Source organism: Lipophrys pholis, assembly GCF_963383615.2.
Source record: "Lipophrys pholis genome assembly, chromosome: 21".
Classification (NCBI taxonomy): Eukaryota; Metazoa; Chordata; class Actinopteri; order Blenniiformes; family Blenniidae; genus Lipophrys; species Lipophrys pholis.
In genome coordinates, this window is record NC_137649.1 from 11,935,819 (window position 1) to 11,953,524 (window position 17,706).

General features: G+C 38.9%; 1 protein-coding gene across 1 annotated transcript in view; it reads right to left on the reverse strand.

Moving 5' to 3' along the window:
* LOC308126017 (regulator of G-protein signaling 6-like) overlaps positions 1 to 17,706 on the reverse strand; it is an 84,523-nt gene that overhangs the window by 8,000 nt on the left and 58,817 nt on the right. The window contains exons 3-11 of the mRNA XM_080490094.1: positions 16,059 to 16,109; positions 15,383 to 15,489; positions 10,879 to 10,930; positions 9,354 to 9,418; positions 8,692 to 8,768; positions 7,686 to 7,767; positions 7,414 to 7,488; positions 6,680 to 6,781; positions 6,272 to 6,333 (exon numbers count right to left, since the gene is read on the reverse strand). Of these exons, the coding sequence (XP_080346220.1) occupies positions 6,272 to 6,333; positions 6,680 to 6,781; positions 7,414 to 7,488; positions 7,686 to 7,767; positions 8,692 to 8,768; positions 9,354 to 9,418; positions 10,879 to 10,930; positions 15,383 to 15,489; positions 16,059 to 16,109 (673 nt within the window). The remainder of the gene's footprint in view (positions 1 to 6,271; positions 6,334 to 6,679; positions 6,782 to 7,413; positions 7,489 to 7,685; positions 7,768 to 8,691; positions 8,769 to 9,353; positions 9,419 to 10,878; positions 10,931 to 15,382; positions 15,490 to 16,058; positions 16,110 to 17,706) is intronic.

Below are 17,706 nucleotides of genomic sequence, written 5' to 3' on the forward strand. Positions count from 1 at the left end.
ACACACACACACACACACACACACACACCCCCACACACACACACACCAGAGGAAATACAACAGATGATCAGAAGTGGAGTGCACAGAGAAGTTTTTAGGGACCGAAACCCTAAAGGCCAGGACCCTATTGTTTTTGTAACGTTTCTTATTATTGTTTTTTTCAATGACGTAGCAATGATGTTTGTTCTTGTACAATTTATTTTGTACTCCACTTACACCACTTTGTTTTCAGCAAGTCGGCTTAGCAACTGAATTTTCTTTCAAGCACTACAAACAAACATGTATAGGGATTTACATGAGTAGGAAACTCCCAGTTTGAGTGGATTCAGATGCATGTTTCCCACTTACTCATAAATGCACTATTATTCATACTGTATGAACTGACCTTCCATACAGTCATAACAGTAGACTGCTTTGTAAAATTATGCACAGTGAACCGTGCATAAAGACGACAGCGACTTCATGGTGTGTTCAAGACATTTCAGTTCCATTTTTTAAAAATATTTATTTGTTGAAATACATACAACTGTCTTTGCTGTCTTGTTCTTTCACTACATATTATTGTTCTACATGCACCCACTGTAGCATTTATTCACAATTACACATCACACGTATTCGGTGGGCTTCAAGTGTGTAATTGTGTGTAATTTCCTCCTTGAAAATTAACTCGGAGGTTCCCGGGGGGCATGTTGACCCAGTATCTGGTGGTGTTGGCTAAAAACAATTAGATTTTTAATGAAAATGTTAAGCTCTGCCTGTACAGCAATATATGTATTGGGTGTGATTTAGATGTGTGAAAAGATTAGCTCTGATAGGCTGTCTTCCCAACTTGTCCCGCAGCAAGAGCAGCGCTGATTGGATCTCCTGTCCATTCGTCCCGCCCTAACATTGTTGTCTCGCTTCAATTCGCTGACTCGTTTCAGGTATATTTCATCACAGTCTTTGTTCATTGACTGATCATTTTAGTCAATAAAATAAACACCCTCAAACACAAAACAGTGCCAGCAGTGGCCCCCAGCTCAGCTTCAGTTTGACACCCCTGGGTTGGGCATACTAAGAGACAAAAGAGTACAGCGACAGAGAGCAACTGAAACAAGAAAGTTGATATCGGAAAGCAGACTTGATGGAGTCAGGGGGTACACCTCCCCCTGACCCCATCAACGTCTCGAACAAGTGGCGAGTGTCTAAACCGTGTCTAAAGTTTACGTCTGATTGCTTTGAAATGCACACAAACTGAAAGAAAACAAAATTTTCTCTCCATAAATGAATTTTTTTTTTTAAAATGTTGCCCAAAAACTGTGGATTCTGAGGAGTTGTTTCCAAAACATGTAGATAAAATCTGTCCTCTCCCACACTCAAGATGACATCACCAACTGCAGGTGTGTCAATCAGAGTTGCATCATTCACACCAAGAATTATGCAATACCATGTCAATCAAACTGTGACCACTGAACCTGCATGTCCTGACTTTCCAAATAAAAGCCCCAAACTCCCTCTAAATAAAAGTCCTTGTTGATCAAAATCACAATGTTGACTTCAAAATGGATATTATGTGTTCAGCTAGGCTAGGGGTGAGCCTGATTTCTTTCAAAATAAAAATCTTTGTTTTTTAAAAATTACACTAAAAACCTAAAAAATATATATAATTAGAGATTAGCTAAATTAACACACATTTTTATATTATATCAATATTTAAATTGGCCAGAGGCCATGATTGGGCCGACCCCGACAGACAAGAGACCAGGGTGCGAGGTCCTGATCAAGGCTGCTTGCAGCTATAATTATTTCTGTAACCCATGGTTTGTATTTTGGAGCAGTTTGAAATTCAGAGTGCAATCAGAAGTATTCAGCTTGTATCCTGCTTGATTCATTTCAAGGAGGCGGTTTGATGAAGTCGATCACAGCTGATAACGGGTGATGGCAGAAAACAACCAGTCCATCACATAAACAAACAGACAAACTCAAGAAGACACACAGTCACACCCACACATTTACATCCTCGGGATATTTCAGGATTACCAATTAACCCCAAATGCAGAGCAAGAAAACACACCAAGACATGAGAAGAACATGCAAACTTTACATACAGCAGCTTGCGAGAGTATTCAAACTCTGTGAATTTTTCCACATTTTGTCACAACCACAAATAAAAGGTAAATGTATTGTATTGTGAATGTCTGAGGTAGACCAACATAACGTGCTGCATAATAGTAAAATGTACATGTTTGTATCTAGTTTTTTAACATCTGTTTTACCCTCCCTTTGTCATTTCAGTATTTTATCTTAATATTCAATGCATTCAGTGTTGTTGAAATCGGTTTTTAACATGAGTTTTATCATTTCAAGGTTTTGTCTTGTTGTCTAAAGGTTTAAAGATTTTTTTTATACACTTGTGTGCACCTTGATTTTAATAATCACTGTGAATTGATTGTTTTCATTTTTGTCTTGTATTTTCTGTATCTGGTACTTTATTTTTCATCTTTTCACCATTTTAAACAATCTTCTGTGGAAGTAAAATATAAATAAAATTTGAGTGATCGATAGTGACAATTCTGAATTCAAATTGAAATGCAACTTTTGTCAAATTTCACTCATTTGAATTTATTCTCATTATTTACCCCAATTTACCCCACCCCAAGTTCAATGAAGTAATGATAAAAGTGATTTTAATGTGAAAACATCAAATTAAGAAACCATAATCCATTTGCTTTTTCTTCATATTTGCTATTGTTACATAACTCCAGGTCAATACATGCTCTGCTTACATGTAAATCATGAAAAAGGAGCATCTGTTCTGACAAAAACCACCAAACCTCAGATGTGACCCGCCTACCTCTTTTTGATAATCTCAGATAAACAAGGACAGTGGGATGCGTTGAAGCAGAATAGGATCCACATCCACAGCAACTGCAGGGTACTGGAAATGTTTTCCTTTTAACAATGATACAAGAATTTACTCCTACACTATGCCAACCACCGCAGAGCTATACTCTACACTCAACAAATCATACATTAAAGTGTCTGCGCTGAGGCTATGCTGGCTATTATTTCATGACCTCAAGCTGTTCAGAGGAGACTAAAAATTAAATATGTTAAACACCTCTTCTGACAGCGAGCACCGTAACCTTGCTGTGAGGAGAGGCTAAACAGGAAATTTTCAGTGAGGGTTTGTTGAATATAAAACTAGATCGTTCTTAATAGCACTATCCATTGGCTAAGCTGATATAGTCTCTAAAAATAACACATAGCACTCGTACAAATTAGGTGATGTGGTTGGTGGTCATGTAGTGTATTCATGAATGTTTGCAACATGTATTTTATATAACAGCCAATTGTGGATGGAACAAACCATTATAAAGCCGAACTTTCAGCACCATGGACAGAGACAGCACAGTGAAAAATGAAAGAAAACACTGAAACAAAGCTGCATTAATTCTGCAGAGTTTGAAAAACTCAAAAGTGCTTGACTGTTCATGTAATCTGAAATGCAAGTGTCTTCGACAGAGAGTTAAATAAAAGTAAAAGGTATGTATGGGCTACTTATTCTTTTATGCATTCAATTGTATGTATTGTATTCCATATGTAATCAATGCCGAAATAGGGCATTAAATGTGCATATTGTAATGTTTTTACACAGGCACACACACACACGCACACACAATGTTTGTCAGTGTGGACTCACCAGCTTAATCATTACCAACAATATTGATCATAAATCAGCTTGTACCATAGCTTTGGGCCAAAAAATAAAACTCTAATTGAAAAGAAGCCATAAAAACAGGTAACTGATAATTCCATTTCAACATTTTATTCATCCTTTTATGACATTGAATTGTTCATCAGCATCTGCAGCTTCAGTATCTGTAACTATCACCGTCAACTGATTTGATCCTTTCACTGTGAGTTTGAATCATCATTGGAAAAGTATAACGTACCAACAAATGTGTTCAAACAGATGCAGAAATTCTACAAATAATCTCAAACAGAGAGCATGTACCTTGATTTCTAGTGGTGTGACTAATAGTTTTTACCACCTCAATTATACTGTGTTTAATTTTTCAGATCCACAAAGTCCCAATTAAGACTAATATTGAATAAACTAAGACTTAAATGGTTCACACAGAACAGAATTAGGTGCTCAAACCAATGAAAGAGAAAACTAAACCTGCCTTCCATGTCCTTGAGTGATCTTTTTTGACACTTTAAGTAAAATAAAAACATGACAGCAGTTCTTTAAGCTGCTGTTGTACAACATGATAGATTTTTGTTTGTCCTGTCTGTGCACTTTTTTGGGTTGATGTCAAAACCGCTCTGCGGAGCTCCAATTACAATCAGCTCCACGCAGAAAGACGGGAGGTCAAAGGGTCGCAGAGGCAGAGCTGCAGAGCAACAAACAGTAATCACAGTTTCTCTGCTCTGCTGGGAAGTAATAGCTGTCCTGAGTGACTGAGCACAGGATGGGAGGTAAACAATCAAGTATATCAGTCGCCCAGGAGGAACAGGGAGCTTTAAGGCCGCCTGCACAATATTTGTCTTTGTTTTGTGTAACACAATAATCACAGGAACACATGGAGAGAGAAATCCAAATAGTCTCTCGATTGAATAACACAAATTAAATATACATTTTTTTAACATTTTAAAATGCTCAATTTTAGGAGCAGCTGATTTTATTCACTCAATGACCATGTAACCTTGATGGTTTACATCAACATTATGATCCACTTAGAAGCCTCTCCTGTATCAGTGCTGACATAAGTAATCAAAAGAAGCAAAATGATGAGCTATCATTCTTCCCAAACAATCTGAGCTAATTTTCCTAAGTTGAAATCATACAATGAGATGAAGACGTCTCTTTAGTCTTGCTGGATTTTTCAGCTGTCGATAATTGTTTAATAGGTGGCAGTGCTCTCCTCTCCCTGACGCGACTATAATGAAAAGCACGGATGCATAGAGGATGCAGCTTATGCATTTTACAGAGTCAATTCTCATTACGGTGGCTGCTCAACAACTTCATTTCAAATCACTGAAAATTTGTAAAACTATTATTTTCTCAGTTCGGTGCCGAGGTTTATCTACAAAAATGAACACACTTGTTTCAACATAATAATCCAAACCCATTGATGGGGAAAATAACACTCACTGTACTCGTCTTTTTAAACATGCACTTGTTGGGACTTTATGCTGCATGTAGAAATTAACTGATTAGACTAAAATTGTGTCAGTACAAAAAAACTCATCTGTTTTTTGTATTAACTTCCAGTATCTGATTTCCTATATTCAGATCAATAGTAATTAAATTAAAAGTCATTAAATTATCCTTTTGTTTTGAGATGGCTATAATTTCTTTCCGTCCTTGAGAGTGCATTACATCATCATGCAGTACAGCAAAAAGAACAACATTTATATTGATTTTAAAAATTCAAAAATGAAACCGCATTCAGTGCACACACTGAAAGAGAAACCTATTCTGACTGAAAAAATAAAACTTGTTTTATTGGATTTCACTCTTTTCTTGCTGGGTTCATACAATAAAGATGATGGGACACATACAGACCTCAGCCTGATCAATGCCCCCTATCAATCACTGTTTGATTTAAACTGGGTGGCCATTCGTTATAACAAGGAGCAAGCTCGTTGTGTATTTGTGTTTGTTTCAATCAGCAAACTGAGATTAGTATCATATAATCTGTAGCTGTATAAAAGTTTAAATAAAATGGGTTTTGAGAAAAAAAACAACTCCTCAATAGTTGGATTCATGCGCCAACCGCTCTGTACTAATTTTAAACAACTTTCTTCAGGGATGAAATGCCAACTCGTTGGACCAAGATCAAGTTACTGCACTCCCACTTTCTTATAAAGGTTCCTCATCACAAAACAATGAAAAGAATATCAGCAAAATATCTAAACGCACTAAAAGTATACTGCGTCTTATGATCCCGTCTTTCCTCACACAGCTACAACTCTCTCCAATCCAACTGCTTTTTTCCCCTCTAAACTTCTTAGAAATGTCAAACTTGAAACGGCTACATGTTTGGATGGAGTGTCACAATCTAAATTACCTCCATCTGCCACTTCTCTAGTGGAGACTCAGAAAAGGGTAAGCTCGTCGAGCTCAGGTTTGTTGATGAAAAATGACCCAGGAGCGTGCAGCAGATGGGAAGGCGGCCTGTTTATGAGAAAGCGCTGCTGTCACCTTCAAAGTATTAAACTGCGGTGATAAAGATTGGAGATGCTCTTCAGAGTGCGTAGGATTTTCAAATGTGAATTGTACCTTTCAGCAACTTTGGACATCTTCATACAGTGACGATCTAGCTGGGCGTTCAGGAACAGGATCTGATCGGGCGAAAGACAGGAATCAGTTTGTGACAGGATGGTCAGCGATAGCTGCACGGATGCTTTGAATTTGAGTGCATGATTTATTTCTGTGACTGCACATCGGAATACTAAATAAAATAAGAAAAAATAAGCCACTATTTTCTCATATTAAAGAAATATTGCTCGTGTTTCTTCGGAATCCAACATGGCAGGACCCTAAAAATGAGCAGTGCCGGCTCCCCGTCTCCTCTGTGCTGCTGCAGAAATCAATTGGTTTTGCTCCAAAAAAAGCTAATCCAGAAAAAAAAAAATGCATTTTCTCCCCTTTCACATTGTACAGTACACGGAAAGGCCTTAGACTTGCCTCCTTCTCCACATCTTCCTTGGTGCCTTTTCTGCAGTGGTGTGAGGGAGTGTGTATGGGACTCTGAGACTGCGTTCCCTCCTCTGCCAAACCGTACACCGACTGTTGAAAATGATCAGAGGGGAGAAGTGGGACAAGAAACAGAGACACAGGATGTGGGCTCAATTCTCCTCGTGCTGTGTGAGATAAGGCGTGGAAACTGTTGCATTGCCTCTAGATCATTAAAGGGAAATGTTCACAGGTATTGTCAATGTTGTGAATGTGAAAACCTTTTTTTTTTTTTTCTTCTTCATAAAGAGACATGATGAACTTAAGTCATGTCTCCGTTGTGACGTTTGGTGCCAGTGTTGAAGTGTTGAATCACTTTATTATCCATCTTAAACCTGGCATTCAAATGTTGCAGTGGGGCCAATGGTGTAAACGGTGTGCACCAGCTTATCCAGAGCACTGCAACACACGTATTTGATAACATATAACTAACGCAGATTCATGTTAACTAATTCTCCTGCTGCTTCTCTGAGTGACTCAAAACACCATCTTATGTTACCAAATTGTCTCACAATATATCTGACTTTATTGGTTAACAAGCGAACGTGTGATGACATCAAGACTGTTATTTAATCTCAATGAAGGGATGTACCGCATATGTAATACTTTATTAAAACTACTTCTAAAAGGTAACGTCTCGTGTGAAACAAAATACCCTTCTATGTTCGTTTAATTGGAGTTTGTACCTTTTTAACTTTATGAGGATTCTTCATGCGTCTGCATTTCCTGATGTCCATCTCTGTAGTGTTAACACAGCCGGGCTGCAGAAACAAAGCATGAAAATGGGATTGAAGGCAACACTGATGATTCTCTTTTTTTTTTCTTTTTTTTTTCCAAGGTTGACTTCAGGGTGTTTTTAAAGTATGTCCAGACAGAACTGTAGAAAAACAGAAAACTGGAGGGAAAGTGGATTGAAGATGATGTTAGCGGCAGTAATCTACCGTAGACAGCAGCTTACCACTGGTCTGTGAACGTCCCAGAAAGCTCTCTCCTGACTGTCAAGGATCTTCCTCTCGGTTTTATCTTTTTTCCTGTCGATCCTGCAGATGAGATCAGTCAGTGTGAACGTGTGCATATTTCCCAGCATTGGCATCAAACGCAAGGTTTTAAAGAATAACAAGAAGACAGGAAATGTTCAAGATTTCTCTCATCTGTGCACAATCCATGTGAGTTTCTTACATTTTATGTTTGCAAGCTTATGTTGGAACATGATAGTGTATGCTGCGGTGTCAGTCCTGTCATGTCATATTTCAGTGATTGTTCTGTTCTCTTTAGATAAAGCTACAGTTTATTGAGTTGATTGAAATAAAGTCGTCATTGCTGTGTCTTTAAGAAGCAGTTGGACAGTTTGGTGAGAAGGTGTATATAGCCTATATAAAATGCATAAATATACACTCTATGTCAGACTGGAGTTGGTCAAATTTAATTAATTCAATTTTTAAAAAATCAAATAAGCAGATACAAAAATAAACAATGTAGCCTACCTTCCTTTGTGCAGAGTTACCAAGGCATCTTTCTTAATGTTACACCTCTCGCATTGTGCTTGATGATTGATGTTTGATGCAGCTTGTAAAAGCAACTTCACTATCTTGGCATTTTGTGTTGCTCATAATTAAACCTGTTACCCTCTGCTGCTTAAATGTGGATAACTATTACCATCAGCTGCTTTGATCATGTCACCACAACTAAATTGTCTTCATTCAGGTTCAAACAAGACACAAGTCACATGTAAAAGATTGTGACATTTTTGTTTCAAAAGTTCAATGGTGCCAGCCTGAGACAACATCTTGCTCATATTTTATGAATCTCCATTACAGGAGAGGTAATGAGTCCGCTGGAAACACACATCTTTGTAATACAGGAGGGTCACTTTGTGATTTTACTCTATTGTTTCTCTGGTTCCAGACGACGTCAGTGTGCGCACTGCAGTTTCAAGTGTTACGATGGTAACAGAGCACACTTACTTGACCTGGGCCTCGGCCTGCATGTAGATGAACTCCCACTTTCTGGCGAAGGCTCTTTGCAGTCTGGCAAGGTTCTCCTGTTAGAGAGAATACAGAGACGTGGCATCAAAATTGGGGAAAATGTAAACAGAAATGCCTTTCTGTGTGGGGTTTGCATGTTCTACTTATGGTTGTGTGAGATTTCTCTTTTGGATGATTCAGTATTCAACCACAGCACAAAAACATGCAATTGAGGGCAATTGGTGACTCTGATTATCTGTCTTCTTTCCCTCTTCATCCAACTGAGGGTCATGGAGTGTTCACCTTGGAAGGGTCACCTTTCAACACATTTTATTTGTACTGTCGGAAGAAACTTAAGTACCAAGAAACTCCCATGCATATGCTGGGAGAAGAGGCCCAAAGAATGAACTCTCACTCTATGATGCAAACCACCATACCATCATGCAACCACAGAAAATGTATTGCATATGTTCAAATTACATGAATTACATATCAGGTCATTTCATGGTTCGAAAGTACACTGAGAACCACCTTAAATCTCATACCATCACAGACATAGACTCCCGTCTGACCTTCCTACATTTTGTGTTTTTCTGCCCCAAGCTCCACACAGAAAATCAATACTTTGAGGAGATGCCATAGACGAATGGTTGGACACTCACCGCCTCATAATCTGCCAGCTCCAGCCTTGTCTTGTTCTGCATGGTCCGTTTGCACAGGTAGATAGCTGGAGGAGAGAGGTGAAGGGATCAAAGGCAGGAATTTATCAGTACAAACCTTCCTTTCACTCCGTCCACTCATCTGTGCATCTCTCATCCCTCTTGCACACGCCTCACCTCTCTTCACCTCCCACTCTACAGAGTATAATCAACCTGGGCTGCCTGTCCGTCTATCTGTTGCTTTGGGATTATGAGGCAGGGTGTAAAGAGGCAATAAACTCCCAGGCTCTAAACTCCAGTCATGAGTGTCTCTGTGTAAGGATAAAAGCTGGAAGTGGAACAGTGATTGCCTAATCCTGTCAGCTGGTTCTCCCCACAACAAACATGCTGCTTGTTGGGTTCAATATGCAGCCTGGAGGGAGGTTTATCTATTTACATTCAAGTATGATCTATGTTTACGTTGCCTGGTTGGAATTCATTCTGGTTTTTTTCAAGACGAGTAGGTCAAGACATCAAAGCGCAACAGCAGTTTTTACTTTGTATGTCCTGTGTATAATCTCTTTGTCCCAGCTTTCATTGGAATTCATACTATCCATCATTCCCATGAAGGATTAATGTTCCATGCACATGTTTTATTTAATTCATTTGCAATAATGAATGAGCAATCTCAATATTAGTAATCACAACAGGCTGCCGTGACTCTGTTCTTGGCACAAAATATATTTTATTTAATTTCTGTTGTTTGCTCTTAAATATAGTAAAACACTTTGAAACAGTTAAAAGGCTCAGCGTTCCTCGTAGTGATTTATTTTATCTAAGTCCATGAGAAACTAATTGAGTCTGTCGCTAATAAAATCCCTGGTATAAAGCTAGATGTGGAGTCATATGCATAGGTCACAAATGACCGACGCCATAGAGCAAAACAATAATCTCATCAATTAATTTTAGATTTCATGTTAAAGGAAATATCAGATTGACAGAAAGCAATTGTTTAAATGCAGTTACTGTAACCCAAAACCAGCTGACATTATCACTTCTGGAAATCAGTGATGTTATGTTTATAGACACATTTAACCATTTATATCGAAATACTTCTCTTCCTTAGACACATTTTTACTGGATTTCAGGGGCTTTACAGTATTGATTACTATCATCTGATCATATCATGTATTATTTGCAAACAACTGTGTATATGACATTAGAAGAGTTTGTTTGGAAAGAAATATAGATATTACCAAATGTGATTTCTTGAGAGTTACCAATGAGATAAAAACCAAAAAATAAATATAGAAATATATTTTTGTTTGTTTGTTTTTTAATCATAAAGCAGGGCCCTGTCACAATATACTGCTAAATCAATCATCATAATAGACAACTTATTTCTCTTTATAGATTTAATTTATGCATACAATGGCACACCTCTTCTTCTAAACACTATAAAAGATTTGCTCGTCACCGACAAGCACAGGATTAAAATAAAAAGGGGACAAACATGCAAAATGTCAAGGTATTCCCAAAAGTCTCTCACCATAGTCTGTGTTCTCAGGTTCCCAGCAGTTTGATGGCCAGAAATATGGTGCCTTGAGGGGGAAACAAAGTGGAAATGTGAGAGTGAAAAAGGATGCCGCATCACTGCTGATTATCTACTGAACCTCGAAAGCTGTGATCTATGAGTCAAAACTATTAAGCAAAACTGAAGTGATGACGATGACCTTTGTGAGACAGTGAGACACAGCAGTGCACAGGAATGCTTTGTTCTGCCATGTGAGCCATCACAAATATTGTTGTTTTTTTGTTTTTTTTACTATCAGGACTGAACAGACTTTAGAACTGACTCCCAACAACTTTCCCCCATCAGTCAGAGGCACCCTGGGGTGTTGTAGAGGCGTGAAAGTACTGCAGCAGCACATTAAAAGGAGCAAGTGTTGAAAGCTGGTAAACAAACAACAGCAGTGTAGAACAACAGGCAGAGAACAGACGATGACAGGACTGTTGTTTGACATAGCTCACAGGGTCTACAACAGTTTCACAACATCTGTGGCTCTTTCGCCGAGGAGAGATATCAACATGGTGTTAATTGTTGAATTTGCTTCTCTGTGTTTTTCTTTGAGTTTCTTTTAATTTGCCACCAAACTGAAATGCTAATGAGCGCCCCCGCCTCCTCCTCCTCCTTTGTCTCTTGTCTTCCACTTCACTTTGAAGGAGGAGAACCAAGGTCAAAGCACAGCAATGTGCTCCGCCGTCTGGTTTAATTAAACCGCTCCTCCAGCTCTGATGGAGGTCTCACCTTTCAACCAGCCCACCCATAGAAAGGAGAGCGAGGCTATACGGAGATCACTCTACTCTGGGCACGAGCTGCTTCGCCGTTCTCCGGAGAAGAATTTGAAAAACATTGTAACATTGTAAATGAGGGAATTCAGGATAAAATAGTACAGCTTAATCAATCCGTGAATTTAACTGTCATATCTGTGAAAGGTGAAGGAGGCGGGAAACAAATGTCCGCATACTTTAGCTTTTTTTTGTTCCATCTCAACGACACTAATAGTACTCTGAGCACTCTACTCCGCCACCACTCCCTATGTGTCAAGTTTTTTTGTAGCCGCCTACCCAGCTCAAACCGTGGCCTGCTTTGGCTGCTCCCTTGATGAATATTTTAACAGATCACCATTCATTTTTAATCGGGTCACAGAATCCCAACATGGTTCTGAGCAAGCTGTCGATAGTGGACAGAGCCTTTTGTCATTAAGATCAAAATCGGTGTGTTGTAATTCGATTACGGAGCAAGTAATCTTCAACAAATGATTGCAGTATGATCATTAATTTAACTAAGCACATCCCTGGTCGGAACAACCTTGCTGGACTTGAAGAATCTCTCCCCATGATAATGAGAAAGATGTGTGAGATTGTGTATACGTAGTTACCAAAGGTGCAGAGCAATGTTCATTACTGCATAGAAGAAAAGTTATTGTGATCTATTTATTAAAAAAAAAGGTTTCAGACTGCCGTTTTCACTCACCCATCCACACTGTATTTGCATGTACATATGTGTAGGCACGTGTAGGCTGATGGGCATGTTAAAATAGGTTGGCAGTGTTTCATATCTATCTGTTATTGACTAACTTTAATTAAGTCGGTGCAGTTGTCTTGTTATCAACATAAAATCAGGCTCTTGTGTGTGATTTACAACACTGACTCGAGTCTTTCCTCTAAGATTATCTAATAACTGCATAAGGTCTTGCTATGTATGAACATCTTGAAAGTGGGAAGGCGTGTGTTTACACCCAGTATAGTGCTACCTTCATTATTCACTCAAATTATCAGCCAGACGCAGCAGCAGTTACTATTGTGTACTTCTTCACCTCAGACAGGTGAGCTTTCACGGTGTTAGAGTTTGTTACACAGCGACTGTCTCATGTAAAATGTATGTCGTGCTTCTGGTTTACATTGCGTAGCTGTGTTGAGTCATTTTAGTGGCATCTGTCATTCGCCTGGGATTTTAAATTTTAAATGGTGTATGCCTGGCCAAAGAGACGTGAGGCAGTGGAGGCAGAGCCTCACCTGTCATCATGGAAAAAAATTTGAGAACAAATAAATTTGTGTTTGTAAATTTATCACAAACTTAAGTTTATCCAATGGTTTGAACGTTAAGTTACAGTAACATATAATTACAAAACAGTGTTTGATTTTGTGCATTTCCTTTTCAAATATGGAGAAGAGATCCCCATGGGGATCCTCCATGACCTGTGCCGGCATGCCATTCTAAAGTTTCTCTGTATGTCTTTGGAAGAAACTATTTTCTAAACTTGACTTTTAATCAAAGCAGGATATGATAAGGATTTCTTTGTCCAGAAGGATTGGCGTATGAACTTTATTTATAAGTAAAGGTAAGACATCGGTGCAATGTGATCTGGGTGACAGTGCTCAGACTGCCACCCTCGCGACCCGGAAACAGATAAGCGGGAGAAAATGGATGGATGGATAATGGATAATTCCCCTTTTTTTTCTTCATGAAATGAGCATCAGGTGACCTCCAGGCTGTATGTGCTGCCTGTTGTGTTTTCTCTGTTTTCATTAACTCTTTTTACGATCTTCAAACTTTTTTTTTAATCAAGTTAATCTCTCTTCCTGGTGAGTTTCACTCTGTTCTAGCCAACGTGGCGTTTTTTCAGGCTTGGCAGTAAATGGATCGTTTCCTTTTTTTTCTTTAGGTCCGGCTTGTTTACAAGGAACAGGTGAGCATTTTCAGGGCTGAGATACTTTGTAAGTATCTCAAGCCCTTCTCCGTGTATATATATTTATTCACTGTTTGCCTTGTAAATATTGTTATTGCCTTGTACATATTAATGTTTACTTATTTAGTATTTTATCCTTACTTATTTGATATTTTAATATTCTATTCATTAAGACTCTATCCCTTCTGTTGTTGGAAAAAAGGTGCTTTTCACGACGGTAGATAGTTTATGTTGGGTTGCATGGTGATGCAGTGGTTCGCGCTCTGGCTTCACAGAGAGAAGGCCTGGGTTTAAATGCTGGCTGGGCCTTTCTGTGTGGAGTTTGCATGTTCTCCTTGTGCGGGCATGGCGGTATCGAAGATGGATGGATTGATAAAGTATTTTATTTCTGTGTAAAGAATGCTTACATGAGATTTGGAACACAACCCATATACTGCTGCCATCAAATGTTGTATAATCTACTCTGCCGGGTTGACATAATTGTAAATCTGATTCTAATGGAATTAGTGCCCAGTGCCTCACCAGCCAAGAACCTCGCCACATGTCACTTTTTATCTAGTACGCTACACCGCCGCATAGTAGACAAGAGCTTCAGCCATTGCTGTGTTAATTTTCCTCCTGCTGCTTCTTTGAGTGACTCAACACACCACTTTATGACCCAACTGATACAGCAAGAATTGAAGCCCTGGGGTCAGTTGAAAAATCCAGCTGAAGTTGGAAGGTATAACAAGCAGTAGATCACAAATGTGTCTTTGTGATCACATCAGGACTGTTGTTTTATCTCATTCAACTGACTTAAGTAAAAGTGATTCTCAACCAACTAAAAGAATACAAATATTAGGGGAAAGGGATATAGCACTATGTTTTATATTTATCGTTTGCAGCCAATAGATTAAACAAATAATTATGATCCCTCTGGATACATGTAGATAACCCTCTGAATGTAGGCCCTACATATGATTAAATAACTTTTCTTTTTTGAATAATCATTTCATAAAAAGTTGTGAATTTTGACTGTTTACAAAGACTTTTAACTCTGTTCACATTAGCATTTGGTCGTTGCCCCATAATAACCGAACTATATACCACAATAGCACCACTAACAGTTCTTTCACCAAAAGCTGCATGCAGCTTTAATTGAGATGATGCTCACAATAACTCATCTTGACACATGTCACACTTTTCTATGATCAGTTATGAACCAGCTATGGTTTGCAACACACACATAACCTTAAAGGAAGATTTCTAAATAACCTGTAAGATTTTCAATCAGCAACTACTTCCTTATATTCAGAGAAGTAAGACATCTCAATTGGTGGACTAACCGACCATATCTCATTTCTCTATATCTCATCAAACAAGAAATATGGTCGCATTTTGCACATTGGCACAATAGGTCATACTTCAGTTTTCTTTCAGGTAAATGTAGAAAATAAATAAATAAAGACTACTGTTGATAAAGTGTATTTATTAATATTTGCTTTGTACTCCTAACTAACACGGCACAAGCAGATGTATCTCAAGTGTTTTAGCAACAAACTGTTTGGAAATGAGAGAAATAGAGTAGAAATCAGAGGCTTTTTTTTTTTACCTACATTAAAATTCAGCGCAGGATAATTTTTTTTAACAACCACCATATGAGCGATTTTCTAGAGCAACCATCCAGGTCAACAAAATGTACCTTAAAGCTAACATTCATGGCTGCACATCAGATTTCAGGCTTGGGATTTGTAGAAGGGAACGTATTCATCACTCCTTCAACCTTGCCTGTGTCTTCATCACAATAATGTTCCTGCTCACCTGAAAGCGGTAGAAAGTGCCATCGTCTTTGAGGGAGAGGACATGGTCCGAGATCGGGAAAAAGTACCCCTGAGCCGCAACGAGGCTCCCGATATGCATGGCCTCCACTTTAAAAAACAAAACAAAACAGCAGAGCAAAGAAAAGGCGTCACAGCAGGTTTCTCTGCACCCCATGTTCACTCTTCAGATTCACTTATCTGAACAGATGGAATTAACTCAGTTGGAACAAAGTTACAAGAAGCAAATTAAAACAACAGATTTTGTTTTTAGTACAAGACATGAAGATGAATACAATTAATATGAAAAATATATCTTCTATTTAAAGAGTGTGTGTGGGGGGGGGGGGGGGGTTGCCAGGAATGTATGTACTTGCATTTGCGTGGTCTCCTAATCTATATTTGAATCCGGCTATAAGATGCAGCCTATGGCTAAGCTGTATATCGTGCATGGATGAGTCAAAGACTGATTCACTGCTCATGCTGTGGGCTTTTACATCTACAATGACCATGGCTCCCCCACCACAATGTTTTAAATATAATCTACTGGAATCTATAGGAAAACTAAAACTGAGTGACGCTGCAGGCAAGAACTGTTCTGCATGCATTTCTGGAATAAATGTAACTGGATTGCAAGTCAGGCAGCACAGAGGAGCCTGGAATTATCTTTAAAGCTTTACCTGGATCCTCAATGGACAAATTCTTCATCAGCCACTGGACTATATCAGTACCTGAGTCAGACAATCAAAGAGAGATACGTGACAGTGTTTAAAAGAAGGGCTGCAAAAGGTTAAAATCGTCCATCTATGGGTAAAAGCAGGATACACCCTGGACAGGTCAATGACAAGGCAAACATAGAAAGATAACCACACACACTCACATCTGCACATACAAGCAGTTTTACAATCACCAACTAACCTTAACACATGATTTTGGTAAAGTAGAGTTCCTGGAGAGCATCCACGTGCACAAAGGCAGCACTTGCAAACATTCTTATTGGAAGCCAGATGTATTATTGCAGAGTTACAGTGTCCCCTTTTGTTTTCCTGAGAAAAGTGGTGTTTAATTTAAAATCATTCATGAGTTTTGTGGGCTTCAGCAGTAAGCTGCAAACCTTTAAGTTTCTGTTAGGCTCCTCTGTCTCACTGCCGCAGTGATTGTGTTTATTCATATGCTCTGCCTTTGGCATATTGAGGTAATGTATCTTCGCCAAAAGCGCAAAAAAAACAAAACTGCGAGGGAATAAAGGAAGAATGTTAATAGTTTTCTTTGTTCATTTGTTTGAGGTGTGTCACAGCCTCCCACTCAGGCTTTGGCCTGTAAAAGCATTTCTAGTCATCAGTCAAAGCGATTACAGCCGGTAGGTAAGGTGGCCCGCATTCATCCCTACCCGTCAACTTCAGATGGTGTTTTCTGTGAAAGTTTTGATCTTAAAAGTTTATTCAGAAATGTTACAGTTCCAGCTCTATGGAAGCAGTCGGGGGTTGATTGCTTGGCTTAAGGGCACCTTGACAGTAGGAGGACAGCATTACTCATTCTGTTACCACACTCACACTCTCTATTCCAAACATTTAATCATATGTTGTCCTCCTACTTTCCCTCCAGCTACCCAGCTATTCTCCAGTGAACAACTGCAGAACTGAGAGCAACAGCCTCAACAGAAGCTGAATGAAATGAAGCCACGTCACATCTTGTGATTAGTGGAATAAGGATGTGAATCAGCTGGATACAACACTGCAAATAGATTCACTGGCAGTCATAAGTCATCTCAATGAGACGGTGTCGTCGGGGTACAATGAGGCTAAATGTATTGGAATGCATCGTGAAAACAAAGCCAGAAGTCAAGAAATAAATTCAAATTGTGAGAATAAATAAATAAATGGAGGCCTTGAAGTTGAAAGACTGTTTTGAAAGTGAAGCGGACAAGGATTGTTTATTGTATTAATACAACTCAGGATGACTGAGTGCTGGAGCTGATCTTAACTGACTGTGAGCAAAGGCAAGAAACATCATGAAAACATCACCAGTCCATCTCAGGGCACACACACACACACACAGAACATGCAAAAACCCTTGTAAAAAGTCGAGTCTCTGCGGTCACAGTGCGAACCACCACTTCATGCCTGTATTTTAACTTCACCCCTCAAATTTTCACTTTGTTTTGAGGGACATTATGACACAAATAATTATCAATGCAAGATTGGAGCTTGTCCAAACTGGCAATATCAAGAATAATGTGAACCCTGATGGGCTCCAGTCCATCACAGACAATACATGGAGCTGGATTATTGGAGAAAGCCATAGTACCTAGAGACACACACAAAGGGA